The sequence below is a fragment of the Dasypus novemcinctus genome, chromosome 13, assembly GCF_030445035.2.
Source record: "Dasypus novemcinctus isolate mDasNov1 chromosome 13, mDasNov1.1.hap2, whole genome shotgun sequence".
Classification (NCBI taxonomy): Eukaryota; Metazoa; Chordata; class Mammalia; order Cingulata; family Dasypodidae; genus Dasypus; species Dasypus novemcinctus.
The window spans coordinates 62,933,217-62,954,007 of record NC_080685.1 but is presented as its reverse complement, the minus strand read 5'-3'; the positions used below and the strand labels follow the sequence as shown (position 1 = coordinate 62,954,007).

General features: G+C 44.7%; 2 protein-coding genes and 1 long non-coding RNA gene across 4 annotated transcripts; 2 read left to right on the top strand and 1 right to left on the bottom strand.

Annotated features, from left to right (window-relative positions):
* Nucleotides 1-2,020: 2,020 nt before the first annotated feature.
* TEDDM1 (transmembrane epididymal protein 1) lies at nt 2,021-2,923 on the top strand. Its single transcript, XM_012529237.2, has one exon. It carries the CDS (start codon nt 2,021-2,023, stop codon nt 2,921-2,923), a length of 903 nt encoding a protein of 300 aa, XP_012384691.2.
* Nucleotides 2,924-5,542: 2,619 nt separating this feature from the next.
* LOC139436301 (uncharacterized) lies at nt 5,543-10,367 on the bottom strand. The gene is made up of 3 exons (XR_011645521.1): nt 10,284-10,367; nt 8,698-8,775; nt 5,543-5,870 (listed from the first exon to the last, which is right to left on the bottom strand). It is a non-coding gene; the product is annotated as an uncharacterized lncRNA (long non-coding RNA).
* Nucleotides 9,632-20,304, top strand: GLUL (glutamate-ammonia ligase). Of its 2 annotated transcripts, none has more exons than XM_071207593.1 (7): nt 9,632-10,188; nt 13,311-13,489; nt 14,853-15,014; nt 16,680-16,826; nt 17,252-17,379; nt 17,574-17,773; nt 18,415-20,304. In XM_071207593.1, the coding sequence occupies exons 2-7, from the start codon at nt 13,324-13,326 to the stop codon at nt 18,731-18,733; spliced, it is 1,122 nt and encodes a 373-aa protein (XP_071063694.1). In that variant the 5' UTR covers nt 9,632-10,188; nt 13,311-13,323; the 3' UTR covers nt 18,734-20,304. The 2 variants fall into 2 exon arrangements, with proteins under 2 accessions (XP_071063694.1, XP_004469184.1); XM_004469127.5 differs by lacking the exon at nt 9,632-10,188 and adding an exon at nt 11,058-11,406.
* The last annotated feature ends 487 nt before the right edge of the window (nt 20,305-20,791 follow it).

Genomic DNA, 20,791 nt, shown 5'->3' with positions numbered 1-20,791 from the left:
CCCACCAAGGGGTGGGCACTCAATGCCCTAATGACTGGCCTAATCAAAGCCCTAATCATAACTTAATCATGCCCAAGTACAGAACAATTTACAAACATAATCCAATATCTATTTTTGGAATTCATAACCATATCAAACTGCTACACCTTCACACTCAAATATCCACTCCTTCCAGCTGTCTCAAGAGCAAGAAGCAATCTGAATCTATCTTCACTTCTATATTCAAGTGCAGTGAGACATTTAATTTGGGGTTATTAAGTGCACTTGGGAAAGAGTGGATATACGGAGGCAAGTGAGGGCTCAGAGGTAGTGCTGTGACCTGAGTGTCCTCCTGCCCACTGGGGGAGCTATTGGTATATAGCTGCTTCCTCTCTGGCCCACGGGTTCTCTTGTAGGGTGACATGATTATACAGAAAACTGAAGTCAGCCCAGTTCATATTTAGTGATGAACTTCTTTTCCTTTCAGCACACCTGGCACCCCCAGAAAAGTTCCCATTTTCTGTACCCTCTACTGTGAACCTAGAACCATTTCCATGCTGTGTATAACCTGACCATTATCCCCTTTGCCATTTCCTCAGGTGGCTGTCACCAAATTCCTCAGAGTCTGTTCCTTGGTACATTAGACCCTAGTCAAGTAATAATTGATAAATAATGCTGATGGGCTATTTCACATTAAAACAGAAATGATCACCAACCCACAGAAGTTACTCCTCTCAATTTACCTGCATTTTAATCAGGACTACAATTAATCCATTCTATTAGGTAGAGGTGATATATGGAATCAAAGTGATTTGGAAGGGATGATAAGGATAAGGGCCTCTTAAAGACACTAGACCTTTCATATTTGTTGGAGCTGGTGACAACTGTTGACTCTACTGCCATGGGTGGGCCTCAAGTCATTTCAGGTCCATGAGGCAGTGGTCAAGAAGAAATGCTTTACATGTAGCAGGGAAGAGTAAGGACAAAGTAGAAGCTATGCAGACAAGTTGGAACCTGTATCTGCCTCTCACCTCTCAAACCTCAATGACAGCAGACCTACAGAAGAAGTGGTATCCTTCCCAATAAGAGAAACTGTGAGAGTTGCAGATCTGGTTGCTGCCCATGCTAAGGAAGTGAGCCAGTAGATCAGCAACAGATCAATATGCATGGACTGCACTGAAGCCCTTCCTCACCCTTAGAGAGTACTTAGGCTGCTGTTTCACTTCCATCTTAAGATTTTCATGCAAACTCCTCTTGTGTCCAGACATAAGTTGGAAGCATATAAGGAAACATTGTTCAATCTTAGTTAGGTTGACACAGTATAAAACTACCACATCCCATAAAACCATTGTCCAAATGGCTTCTCAGATCCATCTACTGAGCAGTGGAGATTTTGAAGGGGTGGGGAATGAGGAGGAGAAGATGAGGGGACCTTTGTTGGCAGTCTTCAAAATTGTCTGCAAAGGAAGAGAAAAGCCACATAGGTGCTAAGTATCATATGGACGTATATCGAATTGTTTATGAACACGTGTCCAGAAAGAAAACATTTCACTTATCAGTGGACCAGTTATGTATGAAAAGTATTGAAGGAAAATAAAGTGTTGTGAGTGCTCTGGGATTTCTCTGGATCCCATGGCAATCTCCACCCCCACCCCATGCACCTCTCCCCTTCTCCTCTGAGTCCTGGGCAGGCCAAGACAATGGAAGCCATGGAAGAGAGGAACACGTGTGTCTGGACTCAACCTCAATGGCATTAGAGTGGAGCCCGTGAGCACACAATTGCCTGCTTCCTTCTTTGGCTAAAGCTGCCTAATTCCCAATGTACCAGAATGGAATGGAACAATGAGGCCATATGCAACCAAAAGTGTAGGCTTGTATCAAAAACCATTTCCTCTCTGTGGGAGGGTAGTGGGAGGGGTGAGATGATAAAAATGGGTAGAAGGCAGTTCCTTTCAAAGTCCAAACCTTGAAGTAGCCCCAGAAGTTGTGGTGGTGACTGAGTTTTGCTCATCTCTCCTTCATTAGAGAAACTTTTGGTTCAATGGGAACCTTTATTGGTCATGTGTGCCCAGGACTCTTTTTCGTCTTATATGGAGTATATCAGGCAATTTTAGTCTCGAAAGCTGTGATATTCAACGACTCTCTCCTGAATCCTTCATGCCCTCCCAGGAATAAGGGAAGATGTACTTGGCTGTGCACAATATCCTACGGAGGTTTGCTGAAGTTGGTTACTGGCTCCCTCTTGATAGCTTATGAGATCAGCTGTGTTAAAGGGGGGTTGATTCTGATGAACAGGGACCTTCCACCAAGGTTTATGTATCCCAGAGAGTGGCAGCACCTCACCATGTTCATCTTACTCACCCTCAATGGCTGTGTAGACATCATGAGCAAGAACTTGCTGCCTCAGAGATGCGTGGCCCTCGAGCTAGGTATCCGGATCCTGACCTTCTATGTGCTTCTGCTGCTGTTGGTGTCACATACTCAGGGGACAGGAGGAGTGGAGCTGCAGGTTCATTCTCTGCTCATCTTGGTGGTGTTCCTGCTGATGCTGGTGTTGACAGCAGAGCTGTGGGCTCCAGACATGTCTCACCTCTGGCTGATTGAGACCTTTCTGTTCCTGACAATGGGCTCCTGGCTGATGCAGGCGGGGTTTATTCTATTCAAACCAGTCTCCAGCTACCCATGGCAGGATGATGACATCAATGATGTCATGTTTGTCACCACCTTCTTCTGCTGGCATGTGATGATCAATGCCTCATGCTTACTGGGAATCTATGGTTTCTCTTCCTTCTGGTATCGTTTTGGTCCCAGTTTGAAGCTGATGAAGTCTAAAGAAGTTCCATATTACGTGAGCACTCCAGAACCCCTCTACAAGTTGCTGCAGGAAGTGGAGCCACCAGAGAAAGATGATCAGCCTCTCCTCCTTTCAAAGAGCTCACCTTAAGACAGGGCCATGAATGCCTGACACAGAGCCCATCTATCTCTTTCCCTTTTGGGTCTTCTCAGCCATGGGCATTGTATCCTCTTTGATCCCTAGTGAAGGCAATGGCCCTAAAGGAGAGAAGGTGACCCCCATTGCTGTTTTCTCCCCTTTCCCTGAGCCTCTACTTGCTGAGGAGATTGGGAGAAAGGGACCTGAGAAAGGGATTTTGATGGGTTTCCTTGGTGGGGAGGGGGGATGATGAGGAAGATTATAGGGGAAATATACAAGAAAAACCACAATGGAAAAGATAATGAAATGGATGAGAAGCCTAAGAAGGGAGAGAGCAGAGTATGGCAGTCATGCTGTCACCAGCTGCTTTATTAGGCTCAAATGGTTGTGTTTTAACTGAGGGTAAAAGATGCCTCACAATTGAAAACTGGAATCATTGAATCTCATCCTGATAAAGAGAAGCAGGTACTCTTCTCATTCAAGTGGTGCCAATAAGAGAAGTCGTATAAACAAAATTTACTATCAATTTACAAAACCCTCTAGGTTGAAGTTATTTTTTCACTTTTTTGTTCCCCAAATTATAAGGATTAGCATCATCTTGTATTTTAAACATAAATCAAGGCTTTATTAATACTTCAATATATAACATTTCAAATTTTCATTAATTCAAATAGTCACAGAATTCAAATGCCCAGTATTTTCCAACTTCCTATTTTATTATTCTTCTACTCTAGCCAAACTTATTTAATCACCTTTATATATACAGTTTATTAGATCCTACCCTTGGGTCTTTGCAAATTTCACTCCCTTGCATATCACAGAAAGTCACGCAGCAATCAATATTTTTTTTACCAGGTTTTATGGCACCCAGCAAAAAATCCATCCTCACCCTCATCCCACTGAATATCTCCAAAGAGACCTTCTCCAAGAACTCCTTTGTTCTGGAAATATGAGGCACTCATACTAAATCTGTTATTTTGCCCATACAACTGATGTTCCATGCTTTGTCCTGTCCTCAAATCATTTCTGTTGGGGAGGTTGGGGAGTACCAAAGAGTAGGCTCTTTAAGGAAAGGGACTTTGCCATATCCAGGTTACATAATTTCCTATGGATGTTCCAACTATGTAACATAGTTGGTACCTAATACAGGTTTATTTGCTTACATACCCTCCCCCCACCCTTGTTCCTTCAAAATATGAAGTCAGATAGTGCCCCTGCACAGGTCCCAGAACACTGTGGGAGGTACCAGCAGTCCCAAGCCTGAGTCATCTCCTTGGTAATGGGCCCACTCTCTTCCTCATTCTTGGGCATAATAAAATCCACTAACCTGTTCCTGAGTTGTACACTGTTATTTTTTTTTTTAATCCTCATGAGCATTCTATAAGGAACCTCCAGAATGTAGAGATTCCAGCAGGTTTACTTGCCCAAAGACTCACAGCTGGTATGAGGCAAGTCAGGGATTTAAGTGCAGTTGTGTCTGACTCAAACCAGAGGCTGTGTCCTCAGGGTCAATGACACTACCAATGGGAATGGGGAGGGAATGACCCAAAGAAAATAGTTAAAAATAGAAAAAAGGTCAGTCAGAAGGCCAAGCTGGAGCCAGCAGCAGGGTCATACTCTGGGCCTCTAAAGAGTTCACATCATACCTTCTGCCCCAGGCTCCCCTCAGAGTGGGGGTCTGACAGGTTGTCAACTTGTGGCTGTGTCTGAAATTTCTGGGCTCAGATCTGAGTGAGGATTGGGGATAAGACTTGTTTTTCAGTCCTCCCATTTCCCCTTTACTCTTAGTTCTTTACACTCTTCGGGAGTCCTCTTTTTCTCTTCACCTCTCTTGTACATATTTATAGTAAGTAAGGAGAAAACACAAACACAGTTGGCTGCCCATTTCCAGTTATTCAGGGCCTCGTTTCATAATGATAAACTTCTTGTAATCAGTTCATACTCCCAACAGTAATATCTCTTAAATATTTGGTCTATGTAATAAATTTACACGTTATCTAGAACCTCCACATTTTCAACAAATGTACGATGAATATGGTGGAATTTGAGTTACTTGAAGATACTTTGGATAGTGGAGATAGTCTGGAGGAGGAGAATCTCCCTATCAGCTTAACTTACTGTATTTGAGATACAACAGAAAGGCCCTTCCCTTGAAGGCCAACCAAAAAAACACAAAAACAAAAACAACCCCCCTCCCCCATAAAGCTTTGGTAGAGTTTGTAATTCTCAAAAGAGTCCACCAGAGGGCACTACCCTCACATGCCCTAGCCAAGTCTCCAGCTCTCCAACTCCAGTAAACAAGTTTCTGAACAACTGGTTTAAAAGCAGGGGGTGGGGTGGACGAACACAGGACCAAACTAGGTATTTCCCAAGCATCCAGAAAACATACCTGGGACATGTTTATTTTCCCCCTTAACATTTGGCATGTGAACATGAAATAAACAGGGATTCAAATCAACTAACAGGGACGGGAGGGGAGAAAGGAGGACCACTATGGAGTTTGCTGAGAATATCTTCAGTAAAAATGCCAACTAAAGGACACACTTCTATCCAAATAAATTTTTGATCACTGTGCTAAATTACCTAAACTTTCAAATAAGCCTCAACATTCCAATCAATCCAGAGAACAAAGATAATCTGTATATACATTGAGAATTAAGAACAAAATGTATCTCTGAATTCTCAGATTCACAAAACAAAGAAACTAGGGACAGATTATTAGATAGGCAAAATAATCTTCAAAATTCCTCCAAAGAAAACTTGCTAGACAGTATTTTTTCCAGTTATTCACAAAGAAAATATATATGGAATGATCACTACATGCAAGTCACTGGGTATGCTGCAATGTCAGATTCAGAAGTAAACTGGTTGGTCCATTTGCTTTGTATTTCCTCAATAGGTACAATAGGTATCCCAATGTTTTCGAGGTGATCCAGGAACTCATCACAGACCAAGAGAACTGAAAGAAAGGAAACCAAAAAAAAAGGCTTTTAAAAGGTTTATATGTTGGAAGCATGTTAAACTGTGAAATTCAGTACAACCATGACTTAAGCAGGTTACATGTTCTCTAGGCCTGTTTCCTCCTCTTTAAGAGCAGATGATGTTAAGATGTAATTCTAGAATTGTGTGGCTTTAATTTTCTCAATAGGACTTTATATTCCCATGTTATTTGCTGAGGTGAATTTGATTCTTCCCAGTTCTCCAAGTAGTTTCCTCTTAGAGACAAGATTTGAGGGAGGACTCAAACAGACCCAAACCTTCAGTCATAATGTGCAGTTTGGAAAATGGAATTTTCCTTATACATGAAAGATTTTAATGGGCTCTCAATGAAACCCTTCATTAGGGCTAAAGAGACATAGCTGAGACTTGAACTTCTAATTTCCTTTCCTGAGCTTAAGGACATCCAACAATCAGAAAGGATATAAAAAGAAATTTCTCAGCACCCAGTGTTAGGTAATGAATTGAGATATAACCTCAATTGGTTATACCTGGTCTTTTCTTGTTTTATCTTGTGTTCACTGCAGTGAAATATGGAAGCTTAGGCCACCTGCAGCTTCTCCCTAAAATATATGTGGTTTAAAGGTAATGGCATTAACTTCTAGACCTGTTTTTTTGTTTGTCTATTTGTTTTTTGAGGTACTGGGGGCCAGGGATTGAACCTGGGACTTTGTATATGGGAAGTCAGCACTCAACCACAGAGTCACATAGGTTTCTCTGAGTTGGTTTTTTCATTTGTTTCGCATGTTGTTTGTTTTTGTTTATTCAGGAGGCACCGGGAACCAAACCTGGGATCTCCCATGTGGGAGGCAGGTACTCAACTGCTTGAGTCACATCCGCTCCCTTTTAAAAAAATTTTTTTTGTTTTGTTTTATTTTTGCTTTGTTTTGTCTTAAGATTATTCTGGGGAATAATCTTTTTGGGGAAAAAATCGGTCTTCTGTTTATTAAAAATCAAAACCAAATAGTTTACAATCCTGGGTTGGGTTTCCAGGGTGTTCCTCAAGCCTGAGTCTCAGCCATGTCTCTTTAGCTCTACTGCAGAGTTTCACCGAACACATGTTGAAATCATTCAAATATAGGGAAAGTTCCCCCTAAACTTTTTGAGGCCTATCCCAAATCTTATCTCTACTGAAGAACAGTTGCAAGGCAGCCACTTCGGCCCTGGGTAGGCCGTTTCAGATCACTAGCTTCAGGACTTCAGACCACTGGAGTGAGAAGAGGTCACTTGAAAAAGAAGCTGAGAGGAAAAACCATAGGTAAAGTCCATCCAAGAGAAGGCCATTATTTTCAGGCTTCAGAGAAACACCAAAGAAATCATTTTAATCCCTGGTCGTTTCTGCAGATTTGCAACAAAATCTTTACCTGCAATGCTGCTCTCCCACTTCACCCACCCCGTGGTGAAAGCTACTCTACTCTGAGAGCGTGCCTTGACTTCAAAGTGCATGTAATAGAACCCGTGTCAGCTTTGACGCCATGTACCAAGAGACAGAAAAGTTCATGGGTTCAAGCAGGCTAATGTGCTCTTTATGGAGTGGAGGAGGAAAGGGGTGGTGGCAATTTAAGGAAGGAGAAGAACTGAGAACAAAGGGCAGCAGACACAGCAAAATCAAACTAACTGAAGCAGGCCATTCCACTTTCAACTTCTCTGAACGTAGAGTCTGGGTTTCTGGGGGCAAATCAGTTAGTTAAGACTTTTGCTGTTTCTTCCCTTATCTTTTTTTTTTCCTTTTCCACTCTTAAGCCTCCTTGGGACTCATTTGGACCCTAACTTGGTTTAAGTAAGTGTGGGGTTGACCAAGGAGGACGAGGTCTCTTGTCCACTCCTGAAAGAGTAAGTGGTCATGTATTATGTTCCTAACCCTCACAAAGCATGCCTCTGGTCACATGAATGGATCAAAGCAAATCCACTTCCATTCCCGGAAAAGCAGCTCAAAGCACATTCTCTTGATGGTGCCGCTGTCTTCTGCGTGGTCAACAAACATCATTTATTGAACACTCACTCTGGACACCATCGAGGGCTTTGAAGATGAGTAAGCTGCTCAAGGTTATGATACTTAGCAAGGGAAGCAGACACTGGCCCAGCAAAATATACCAGAAGCTTCATTTTCTGCTCTGCTTGCCAGGTCTAAGCCTTTCATAAAACTGATGGTGAAACATTATACTGAGTTAGAAAGTTGCTTTTGATGGGTATCAATTTAATGGCCACTACAGGAAAAGAAATAATCCAGTCTCTTCAGATTATCCTGGGCCTATTATAATTACTGTTTTCTGAGCATTTATTTACTATGTTCCAAGTACTAGTCCAATCTCTTTTGTATATGTTATCACAATTAATCCTAACAATATCTCTAGTATTATTAAATAGCTGTTTTTTTCTTCCTATTTTATAGGCAAGGAGACTCAGGTTTAAAGAGATTAACTAACTCAGCCAACACAAAGCTGTTAAGAGGAAAAGCCCAGATTTGAATCTAGGCATGTCCAACCTGAAACTCAGTCTTTAATCACTTTACTATAATGCTTCAACATGCAGTACTAAAATTTAACATGGAATCCCTCACATGTGTAAGACGTCATACTCAGTCCAGAATGTCACCCGTGTGAAACATATCAAAAGCCCTTGTTGGATATGAATGTCATTTAAAAGCACTACAGTACTTAGATGTACTCTTATAGGAAAGGGATGTGGACCAAAGAAGGCAGGTTATGTTTGCTGTCACCAGCAGCATTTCTTTTCCTTAGTTGTGGTACAAACGGTACAGAAAATAACCGGAAAAACAAATTTCTTGCCTTCCTCTTCCAAAGGCACTGGGAGCATGAATTCTTGGTCTTCAAACAGAAAAATCTCCATCTCAAATGCTGAGACTCCTGAAAAGAGGAATAAAGTCTAGACACCATCAGGTGGATTTGGGGCAAAAACAGAATGATCAAGTAATAGTAGCTGGTAGCAATGCAAATATAAAATACTATTTTTTATAGTTTATGCTGATTGTGCATCTTTGACAAGCATCCATTTTCAAGACTGTGTTCACACACGTTTTCTTAACCATTACAAGGCTGAGGAGGGAGGGGGGTACTTACTCCATTTTACAGATTAAAAAGAAAGCACAATAAGTTACCTGAGAGGCAGAAAAGGAATTTGGTCAAGGAATTCTAACTTTTGACCAACTCCGAGCTTCCAAGGGGGCCTTGGAAGACCTCCCTTTCCTCTCAGTTGTACTTGGGATCAGCTGGCACACAGAATTTAAAATACGGTGGGTGGATCTACAGGTCATCCCTTGAATCGCTTTATTTTGCAGATGAGCAAAATTGGGCCCAGAGGGGCTGAGTGACTTGGCCTGACAAAGGCAGTATCAGACAGTTGTCCTGTTTCTACCACCCGCCAAGATCCACTGCATGGAATGATATAAACACAGCAGGTTGATTAAAATGGTGAAATAGAGGTCTGTTCAGTTTCCAAAACGCAGAGAAAAGCGGGGAGGGGCCTGTCCTAGGGTTCCGGAATCTGGAGCCTACTTTCAGCAGCCCCCTCTAGATGCTGCCCTCACCCCAGGCCCCTGTTGCACCCGCCATCTCCCTCAATCCGAACAAGAGCGCGCGGGAAAGGCGGGCGGGGAGGTTCCCTACCAACAAAAGCCAAAATGATGATTCCGTGGTGGTTCAGAATTTCCATCGGAAACTCTGGGATCTGTGGTATGACCTCGTAAGAGAGGACAGTCCTTGCAACATTATTCAATCTGAAGGCAGCAGGGGCGGACGCCCCGGGCAGTTTTCTGAAAACCTCGGGACTACAAAGTGGGGAGCTCCAAGGACCGCCCTAGATCGGTGGTGGCCGCGGGTCGCTGTCCTCCCCTCCGGTCGCCCGGCGGTTGTTTGCTCGAGCCTGCTGCAGCAGGAGGGGTCCTTTCCCGGCAGGAACTCGCGCCCTCTGCCCGCCACCAGCCGGCCCTCCTTTTCCTCCCGCCCGCCCCCTCCCGCACGCCCCTTTCTCTTTCTTTCTCTGCGCGGCTCGCTCCCCCCACCCGACGGCTCCCTCACGCCTCCTCGCCCAATGGCCGCCCGGCCCGGGCGCACATCAGCTGATCAGCCGCGGGTCTCGGCCGCTAGAAGCCAATCAGGGCGTTGGGGCGGCTCCAGGCCGCCGATAAAAGGTGCGGGTGGCACGGCTACCCAGCAGAGCCGAGAATGAGAAGAGAGGCGGTCGTCTGACCCGTAACCCCGGCCTCCTCGCCTCGCCTGGCTCTCGCGGCCAGCCCGCTCTCGGCCCTGCTCGCCGCGCAGGTAAGCGCCCGCGCCACACCCCAGGCACGCGACCGGCCCCCGGGCCCCCCACCCCCCGGCCGCAGGCCTTTCCTGTCGGTTCGGCCTCTTCTCACCTCTTGAATGCGCTTCGGCCTCCTGAGGCCGCAGTGTCGAAGACTCCGGAGCCAACCGCGTGGTTCCGCCGTCGGCTATTCCCTGCGGTCTGGGTTGGCGTTTGCGGGGCGCGCCCTTCGAGAAGGGGAGGAGGTTGTTTTGCTTTTCCTTTCGCCGGCCGCGGCTCTGAGGGAAGCCCCTGGAGGCCTCTCGGCGGACGGGGCTGTGGAGCCCCTGGGCCTGGACTTGGGGGTGCTGTTTGGATTGTTGGTGGAGCGGCTGCGTTTCCGCTGCGGGAGCGCACGCAGGGCACTGGGTAAGCGCGGGTGCCTCGCTCTCTGCCCGGGTGGTGGCGGGTGGCGGGAGATCGTCGTGGTATTATCTTTTAGGCGCCTCACTTGAAGCTAATAATCATGAGTGTTGTGTTTGCGCGACCGGCCTCTACCACGGGGTCCCGGGGAAATTCTGGGCCTTCCACTTATGACCGAACAATGGGGAGCCGGGAGCCGCGGCGTGGCTGGCGGGCGCCGCGGGAGGAGAGGCCCGGCGGAGGCGGCAGCCGTGCGCCGCCCCTCCCGCCGACGCCCCTGCCCCCCCTCCGTCCCCTGCCTCTGCCTTCGGAGGGGAAATGGCCCCTTCAGTGAGGCTTTGAGATCGGGACCCGGGCCGGAGGGGCGGGGCTACGAAGTTCGGGACACTTCGGGAGGAAAGGGAGGCTCTCAAAGTGGATTCCAGCTTCCCCGGGGGCGGGAAGCGGGGACGCCCCCCCAGCTGCAAAGCCGAGAAGAAGTACGATGCGGACGACACAGAGTCTCGGTCCTCGGGGTCCCCCTCCAACTGCTTCGGCTTCCTTGCCTATTCTGTGAACTCCGGAGAGAAATCGCGAGTCAAGATTAAGTCCCTGACCCACCAGCCTGCGTATCCCACCACCACCCGGTCAGAGCACTCTCCATGCCCTTCTCCATCCCTCTCCCCGTCCCCATCCCCATCCCCGTCACCCAGGAAGCTCCGGTGCTTGGACTCCCCCCGGTGCTTGGACCAGCGGGAGTCCGACGACAACGAAGAGAGGCGTGAACCCAAGTCAAAAAAGAGGAGACTGAACAAGGGCGGCGCCCTGGATATGTCTCACTTCCTACGGCTGGGGTGAGTGAAGGGCAGGCAGGAGGACTCCGGACCGATGGTGGCAGCTGCAGAACAGCTACAGATTTAAGAGTCCCGGCTTTTTCCCCCCACTTAAACTTGGCACCGCGTTGGCACCAATTGCTGTTGTAGACCAGGCTGCTGGCATTCTACTTGGCTCACGCGCGAGAGCAGGAGATGCTTCACCGAGGCTGGAGAGAAGTGTGGCTTGATGTTGGAGATGTAAGAAGTTAGGAGGAAAACTGAAAGCCTAGGTTCTCGCTTTTGGTGGGAGCTAAAGGGGCCAGGGATTGTTCCTTCTGGTCTTTCAAGTGGGTATTTGGCGGGGTGAGGGGTCGGCTGTAGCAGGGCTTGACAGAAAAGGTTCTCCTCTAACCCACCCGGAAGGCCAAGGCTGTTGGGAGGAGCCGCAGTTATGTTTTCAGCTGGGCAAACATGGACAGTTGCCCGTAGAAACTTTGCCACTGTACTTCAGAAAGTTGCCCAAGTCTTTGGAGGAGAACAATGTGTTCCCTTTCCAGCCACCCTTTGCTTGGGGTCAGGGGTTGGGGGGTGGCAGAAAGGAGAACATTTCCTCTTGTTTGCTTCAAGACCAGGCCGGTTTTGTGGCTTTAGAGTTCTCTTCTTTCAGAGGTTTTGTGGTGGTGGCTTGCAGTTTTTATCATGCTTCAGAGCTTTTGAAATCCCAGACCGTTTTGGTTTAAGAAGTGGGAATTCCCTAATTATTTGAAAAGTTGGCCATTGGAATTTGAGAATATTGTCATTCTTAAATCTGAGCCCACCTTCTGAAGTAAGAATTTTGCCTCAGACTATGGCAGTTTTTATCACCTTAGACTCTAACCTGGATTAGTCTGTTTTATATCGTTGTGATGTTAATAACTGGAAGTTTTTTTCTAGAAGCCTCCAGTCTTTTAAATCTAGGGAAGCCTGTAATTTCGTTCTCCAATCTAAATCCCAGTTTTTGTTGTTGTTGTTTGGTTTCTTGTTTTGGTTTTTTTTTGGGGGGAAGGGGCTTGGGGAATGGACAAAAGGGACTTTTATAAGAACTTCACAATTAAAATGAAAGGCAAAGGGAATGTTTACTGGAAACTAGCAGGCAAGACTTTCTGTGGCTGGATTTTACTTGTGTTGACTTGTGTTGACTGTTTTGTAAACTTTGTATTTCAGAAGTTTTGTATTTTTTTCATTTTCGTTCCTAATATCTTGGTTTAAAAAGATGTTTTTAAACAGTTCTCCTTGCTTGCAGATCTCATGGCCTGAGCATTCTCTCTATTATAATAGTCTCCCTGTTCTTATTGCCATAGTCCCTTTACCCTCTTATAATAATCCTTTCAAATGAAGTTTCCTTACCTAAGTCTAGAGTTGTTTGACAGTACTTTGGTATAGCTTTACTAAAAGTTAAATTAATTTTTGTGACTAATGTGAAAACCGGAGTATTAAGTATTCATTCATTCAATAAATTATTTATTGAGAACTTAAAAAAAAAAAAATTAAACAGTTCTCCTACCTCAGCTTCACTGATGGAGTAGACCTTAATCCTCCCAAATCTGGAGTCTAGTCTGCGGGCGCCTTGGTTGTGGAATAGCTGCAGAACTTCAGCCTCTGAGCCCAAGGATGCAGGGAGCCCACAGGGCTTATTACCAAGGACTTGTTATTTTTTCTAGCAAGCACTTTTTAATCTCTTCAAAAGGGGGTGGATCCGATTTTTACAGCCTACTATTATGAATAAGTTTTTGGCTAATATAAAGTGTTAATCTCTCTGAAACCAGAATGAATAAATACACCTCTGGGTGTGTGACTTCCAAAGGGAGTTTCCATACCTTTAATTTAAATTTCCCTCTCTGAGTCCTTCGTGGAGGGGATCAGTTTGGAGTCAGTGTTCCAAATGTTACTGTTTTTCTCTCTAGAACACCTTCCACCATGGCCACCTCAGCAAGTTCCCACTTGAACAAAGGCATCAAGCAGCTTTATATGGCTCTGCCTCAGGGTGAGAAAGTCCAAGCCATGTATGTCTGGATCGATGGCACTGGAGAAGGACTGCGCTGCAAGACCCGCACCCTGGACAGTGAGCCCAAGTATATAGAAGGTGAGTCCTGGGCAGGGTAGAGGATATGCTGAGTGGAACAGGGGCTAGCAGCAGGCTTAGACCAAGCCACTAGATTTGGCTTTTTTATTATTGTGTTTGTAAAGTTTTTCCAAGGTAGACCTTTTTAGACTTCATCAGTCAACATTTATTAAGTGCTTACACTGCCTCAAAGCATAGCAACAATGGAACTGAACCCTCTATTTAAATAGAGTCTTGCATTTAAACCAATATATTGAAGAAAAAAGATGCAGTCTCTGGTTTGTGGAGGGGGGCTTTGCTGACTCACCTATCCCTAATTAGTTGAGGTACCCCAGCGGGCCCAATTTGAAAACCTCTGCTCTAACCTGAATATGCCATCTACTTTGAATACTTGTTTCATACTCATGCTCTCTGAAGCACATGCCTGAAAGTGTTTTCTGAAAAAGACAAGTTATTTACTTGTTTTCAGCTGGCCACTTTGGGAAATTCTTAAACCGCCTGAGTGCTTATTCCACTAGGAGCTGCTCTATTAGAGTTGTAACTTTCAGTTTTCATTCTAGAACAAGCCACAGTCCTGTCCCTTCTGGGAAAGATCCAGAGAAAGAAAAGAAAAAACTCACTTCCTACCTATTTTAGGATAGTGAATTCTTCTGATAATATTCATACTGGAGTGAATGAATGAGTGAATTACCATAACATAAAGCATACATTGTGCACCTGCTTTGTGGCAGCTATTGGACTATGTACCCCGGTTGCAAGGGTCTGGTTTCTTTGTTCAGGGAGCTTATTGTCAACTGTGGAGTCAAAGAAATGAGCCTTTAGAACATCCTAAGGAAGATGAGTGGCCCCATAAACAGTTTGGATGGATTTAAAAAAAAAAACAAAAACAAAAAACAGTGGGAAAAGCACATCTAGATAGATGATCTTTCCTGTGGTAGGGTGGTTAAGTGATGTGGGTATCAAATTGAGCTACAAAAGTCCATAAAGACACAGTAGGGAATGAAGCAACACAGATGGTGTAACGGAAGAATCAGAAAATTTTTGTGCATTACCCCTATCTCAGTATTTTAAAGGACTGACTCACTGCTGATGTCAGAATATTTTATTTTTTCTCCTTGGTTCCCAGTAGATTTAGGGAAGAAATGTTCTTAATGTTCTTTTGACCCTGATTTTCTTGAGGGAACTCATGTAGTCACCTTAGATACTGCAGAGCTAGGTGCAGGTATCAGTGCTTCCATACTGATAGTGGCTTTCATGCACTACTGATTTTCAGGGAAAGACTATATATTTAGAGATGGAAGGGTGAATAAAGGTCTGTAATCTTGCCTGGAAAGCTCCTATACATGTTTAACTTAATCTCCCCCTAACCCCATTTTTACCCCAGAGCTACCCGAGTGGAATTTTGATGGCTCTAGTACTTTTCAGTCTGAAGGTTCCAACAGTGACATGTATCTCATCCCTGTTGCCATGTTTCGGGACCCTTTCCGCAAGGACCCTAACAAGCTGGTGTTCTGTGAAGTGTTCAAGTACAACCGAAAGCCTGCAGGTTTGTATAGCAAAAATATGGATCACTCACCCCAACACATGACTTCCAGGGAAGGGAAGGGAAGGGAATGTTCCCAAGTAGGTATTGGGAAGAATACATTATCTCAACTGTTTGAGGAGTCTGGGGGTGTGGACATCCATGTCTCTACTTTAAACTTCCTTGGTCCATTTTTCCATGTTCTTCTCTATTGGTTTCATAAAATGGCATTGGATTCTTTTGGATCTGTTTTCTGGTAGAGTCACCAGTGACACAGTCCTCATTCTTGCCTAGAGTATAAAGCTTTTTTGGGTACTGAACCTAGGACCTCATGGGAAGCAGGTGCTCAGTCAGTGAGCTATACCCGCTCCCTAAGCTTAGATCTTACGAACCATGGGTTCTGGAGTCAGAATGTTAGCTTTGAATCCTACATGTACCATTTATTAGCAAATTATTTAACCCCTCTACCTCCCATTTCCCCAATTTAAAAAATGGGGGAAAATAATAATATCCATCCCGTAAAGTTGTTGGGAGGCATTTTCAGATGAGTGTTACATGCAGTTCTCTTAGAGCAGTCATACATCAAAATATTAGCTGTATTTCATTCTGGACAGCTTCTTTGTTTTGTTTCTGTATCTGTCTACTGACTAGAAGAGGGGCCTCTCGGTTCACCAGTAATATACATTTGCTTAGGTTTGCTGTATGCTTTTAGGTTCCTGTTCATGCCCTGCAGCCTTTCTGGCATGCCTATTCTTTCTGTTTCTTTGCCTATCCATTTTATTTTTGAACCTAGTTGAAGTCTCCTTTCTGTGAAGTCTTCTTGCTTCTATCTGCCAGTGAGCACTTAGCAAGGCACTCTGGACCTTTATTTGTTTTGAGGGACAGTGTTAGATTGTGGTAAAGGGCACAGGCTCTGAACCAAGGTGACTTGGGCCATCCCGACTCCACTGCTTGCCCAGGCTCTGGGCAAGTTACCTAACATCTCTGAGTCTGTTTTCTCATGTGCAAATCAGGAGACTTATAATACCTCCTTCATGGGCTTGTCATGAGGACTCAGTGAGTTTTTTTGTTTTTTTTTTAATGTAAAGTCTTAAAAGGTTCCTGAGATACAGTTAATACAGTCAATAATAAGAATATACTGACTTTAAGTTCCCTTTTAGCTTAGAAATTGTTTCCAGTTGAGCTCATCTCATTTTTCTGTTTTTCAAGCACTAGCCAATACTATACAACTTAGCTCTTAATCTTCTCACCTGGAATGTAAACTTCCTAATGGACAGATGATTCTCTCAATAAAATCTTGTTGATTTGGCTCTAAGTGCCTGAGAAACTAGGAAGAAGACTACTAGAAGTGACTGTCTTGTGAATAGAGGGTTTAAGTGCCTGACATTTGGTATTTGGGAGGTGGCCAGCATGCAGATAAGGTGAAAATGTGTTCTGTTCTGGGTCTATTCCCATGTGACTTGGTTGTCACTGAGTTCAATTAAAACTAGTCTCTCTGGAGTTTCTCCACAGATGCAGTTACAGCTTCTCCCATTTTCTTCACTTCCTGTGACAGGTTGCAGAAAGGGTTCACTGGGTTAGTTCAGCTTATGTAATGAATACCTCAGTGATGTAGGATTGGAGGCCCATTTTCCCATTAGCACTTTTTTCAGCATATATGTTCCTAATGGCATGTTTACTTTTTTTTAGAGACCAATTTAAGACACACCTGTAAACGGATAATGGACATGGTGAGCAACCAGCACCCCTGGTTTGGAATGGAGCAGGAATATACCCTTATGGGAACAGATGGGCACCCCTTCGGCTGGCCTTCCAACGGCTTCCCGGGGCCCCAAGGTAAGTCCCCCTGGTGAGAAGTGAATCTGCTCCTCCCCAAGTGCTTAACTGACAAAGAAGCCTCTCTCCCCACAGATGGCAATGGCACCTGCTGAATCAAAACCCTGTGAGGTATCCCTGAGACTCCCTGACATAATCCTGTAAAAAGAGTACAGCCTTCATGTTACCCAGATTCAAACATTTGTGTTAAGTGTGTAAAGTAAAAGCTAAGGGGAAACTTTCACTCCTGAGGAGGGGGCAAAGAACAGTCTCCTGTACTCTGTCCCTACCCCCTTGCCACCACCATGTTAAGGCAGGGACAGCAACTCTAAAAGAGCCACATGTTACGAACCTTCTGATTTCTGACTCTGGGCCATGCGTCTTCCATGAAAAGGGGTTTTTGGATTGCGTCCCTTTCTTAATGTCCTGTCTTGATGCCTCCGCAGGCCCATATTACTGTGGTGTGGGAGCAGACAAAGCCTATGGCAGAGACATTGTGGAGGCCCACTACCGGGCCTGCTTGTACGCCGGCATCAAGATTGGAGGAACGAATGCTGAGGTCATGCCTGCTCAGGTAAGTGGCTCTAGTCCTTCCCTTTCCCCAGCTCTGAAGACCACAGGGTAGGCAAGTGGGGACTTTAACTAACAAGGGCTGCTGGTGTGCCACTCACTAACCCGAAACCTAAGAATGGGTTGCAGCAGGGATGGAAAGAGAACTGGGTGGGCAACTGGCCTTATATTAAAGGCCAACCTTCTCCTTCTTCCTAGTGGGAATTCCAGATAGGGCCCTGCGAAGGAATCGACATGGGAGACCATCTTTGGGTGGCCCGTTTCATCTTGCATCGTGTATGCGAGGACTTTGGTGTGATAGCAACCTTTGATCCTAAGCCCATTCCTGGGAACTGGAATGGTGCAGGCTGCCATACTAACTTCAGCACGAAGGCCATGCGAGAAGAGAATGGTCTGAAGTGAGTACCTTCTGCTGGGGCCATCTTTATTCTTGGGTGACAGAGCTTGGCAAGGGACTATACAGTCTCAGCAAAGTCTCCTCTACAAGAATGCTTCCTAAATCTTTGTAATGGGGATGGGTAAGCTGGGCTTCTTAGCTCATCTAGAAGTACCTTAACTCTTAGTATTTTGCTTCAAAAACTTTCTCACCCTCTTATGTTGTTCCTGTTTGAAAAGTATCAAATAATACTCAAGAATAGAATTAAGGGTGATAGGGAAGAGTTGATAAATAGATTCAAGAGTTTGAAAATTGTTAGTTAACGACTAACTTATTAACAGTACTGGCTTGTGGGTAAACTTGGGAGTGGGAAAAAAATCTTCCAAGCGATTAGGGTCTTTTCATTTGACAAATATTGCCTTCACTGCATTCCGGGCACTATTCTGAGCACAGGGACAGACACATAACAAGGCAAAGTTACTGCCCCCCATTGAGTATTACATTGAGGCCATGTTTTGGAGCCTTGTAACCTGGAAAAGAGTCTGGTAGATATCCTAGTCACAACGTCCTTGGTCCAAACCTGCTCCTCTGCCCTTGACTTGTGGGTTTCCTGGTGACGAGTGACAAGCTTGGACCACCCCCTATGTTTTCTGTTCCTTCTAGGTACATTGAGGAGTCCATCGAGAAACTAAGTAAGCGACACCAGTACCACATCCGCGCTTATGATCCCAAGGGGGGGCTGGACAATGCCCGGCGCCTAACTGGCTTCCATGAAACCTCCAACATCAATGATTTTTCTGCTGGTGTGGCCAACCGTGGTGCCAGTATCCGCATTCCCAGGACTGTTGGTCAAGAGAAGAAGGGTTACTTTGAAGACCGCCGCCCATCTGCCAACTGTGACCCCTTTGCAGTGACAGAAGCCCTCATACGCACGTGTCTTCTCAACGAGACCGGCGATGAGCCCTTCCAGTATAAAAACTAAGTGGACTAAACCTTCAGCCATCAAACTCCTCCCAGTTCTTCATCCCTCAGCCACTTTTCCTCTCTCCCAGTTGTCCTACTAGCTGTAACTCAAAGGGCAGAATATTATTCCTCATGCCCAGTTAATATCTCTTGCTTTTTTGGGCCAGGGTTGAGGGGTCAAGTTCTTAATGTCTGTACACCCACCCCACCCCACCTCTTTTTTCCTATCACTGAAGCTTTTGAAGACTGAGGCAATAGTGCATTAGTGGGGAGGGGGGTGGGGAGACCTAACCACTGCTTCCGTTTAATCAGGTGTGTTTGTCCAGTGGGCATAGCTGTTGGAACAGAGAGTATCTGTGTTTGTGATGGGAGAGCAGGACTTTTTTTGTGAGGTAGCTGAAGGTGAGGGGGCCTGACTGCTCTATAGTTAGAGCACCTCCTCCCTTTGGTGGGAAATTCCATTTTTAAAAGATTATAACCAACCTAGAAGTGGGAATTAAGTAGAGAAAGAAGGTTAGGGAGATCAGGAGGAAAATGCCCCTGGTCTCTCGACTGTTAAGCTTGGGCTAAATGCCCTAGCCTGAAGACAGCTCAGAGGATTAACTGATATCCCTACCTTAAAAAGAAGAAAAAGTTCCTGTCACTTGGTCCTCCATTTATAACAAAGCAGAATAGTATTTTTATATTTAAATGTAAAAACAAAAAATTATATATATGGGTGTGTACATATGTGTGTTTTTCTAAAGGAAAACATTCTAAGCATTAGGAAGCAAATTTGATGCAAGTTTGGTTAGAAATAAGGGTCTCCTTTTGAGTGGGGGTGGGAGAGACACCTTGAAAAATTGGCTCTTTAGGGCCATTATTCCTTCCCTACCACTCAAGGAGTTTGGTTGTGCCCTGTCCACCTTTCTGAAGGGAATGGAAATGGGTCCATTAATAGGTGGAAGCAGGTTACTAGCCGTGGCAGTCACCTGAGTTCAGTGGCTCTGGATAAAAGATAACACACGTGCTTGTACACACACCGGGTGTTAGTATTATGAGTTGGCTGGTCAACTTGAGCATGTTCCCAACAAAGGGGGTATTGGAGTTATTTTCTGGTGGAATAGCATGTCATTAAAGCAGGCCTTTTGATATATTAAAGAATTTAAAAGCAAAACAAGTTTAGATTTTAATCATATTTGTAGGGTGTCTAAGTCTTTCTGTTTTACAGAATTGCTTGTTGGCTTCAAGTCTTCCCATCTCTGCCTTTTGAAGAGATGGAGAAGGCCTGGAGTCACACAATTGTAATTTTGTATTCTGGTGTCTTTTTCCATGAGTGCAGGGTATTCCTTTCCTTTAAGATTTCTGAAGAGTCTTTTTTTTCTTTTTATAATTAAAAAAAAACAACCAAATCCTACCTTAATCCCTCCATTTTCCCTACTGTTCTCTGGTTACTTTTGTGTTGGCTGCAGCAAGTAGGCTGTGGTTTTCTCTTGCTATGACGACTATTAATTGCCATGTACAGTATGTTCACAGTTAGATAATTACTCATTGTAAACAAACTGTAACTGCCCAGAGCAGCTCTTATAAATCAACCTAACATTTATAAGATTTCTTCTGACTTGATTCTTTGTGGTTCTTTTAAACTCTGGCCCCTGTGTGCCATCCCATACCTTTGCTATTTGAAAGGGGAGATTTAAGAGGCAAAACAAACTCAGGTTTTGTCTGCTCTGAATTGCTAGAAGTCTAACATGAGTCATGTCACCTATCAGCCTTTCTCTACCTCATTTTAGGTATTTAGGGTCTCTGGTTTAAGACTTTTGTACCTCAAGAGTATTAGGTAACAATCTTTTTCTCATCCCTATAATTTTTTGTAATATGGTAACACCTCTCACCTCCCTGTGTTCATGTGCTTGGTATTGATGTACCAGAGTACAGCAAACTGTTTTGAACTCCTCTCTGGCTTAATTTTATGGCAGCCTAAAGTATTTAAAGTATTAACTGATGTCATGATCCTACTCTTCTCCAGTTCACCCTCCACTCAGCTGCTAGTGCCTCATCTAAATAGTAAATACCACATTGCTCCCCTGGCTAAATC

What these genes read in the sequence shown, in the direction of transcription:
- TEDDM1 (XM_012529237.2), top strand. Translation starts at nt 2,021, where the DNA reads ATGGGAACCTTTATTGGTCATGTGTGCCCAGGACTCTTTTTCGTCTTA.
- GLUL (XM_004469127.5), top strand. Translation starts at nt 11,384, where the DNA reads ATGTCTCACTTCCTACGGCTGGG. An exon ending in TGAGCCCAAGTATATAGAAG is followed by an intron (nt 13,490 to 14,852) that starts GTGAGTCCTGGG and finishes TTTTTACCCCAG; the next exon opens with AGCTACCCGAGTGGAATTTT. An exon ending in CGAGAAGAGAATGGTCTGAA is followed by an intron (nt 17,774 to 18,414) that starts GTGAGTACCTTC and finishes TGTTCCTTCTAG; the next exon opens with GTACATTGAGGAGTCCATCG.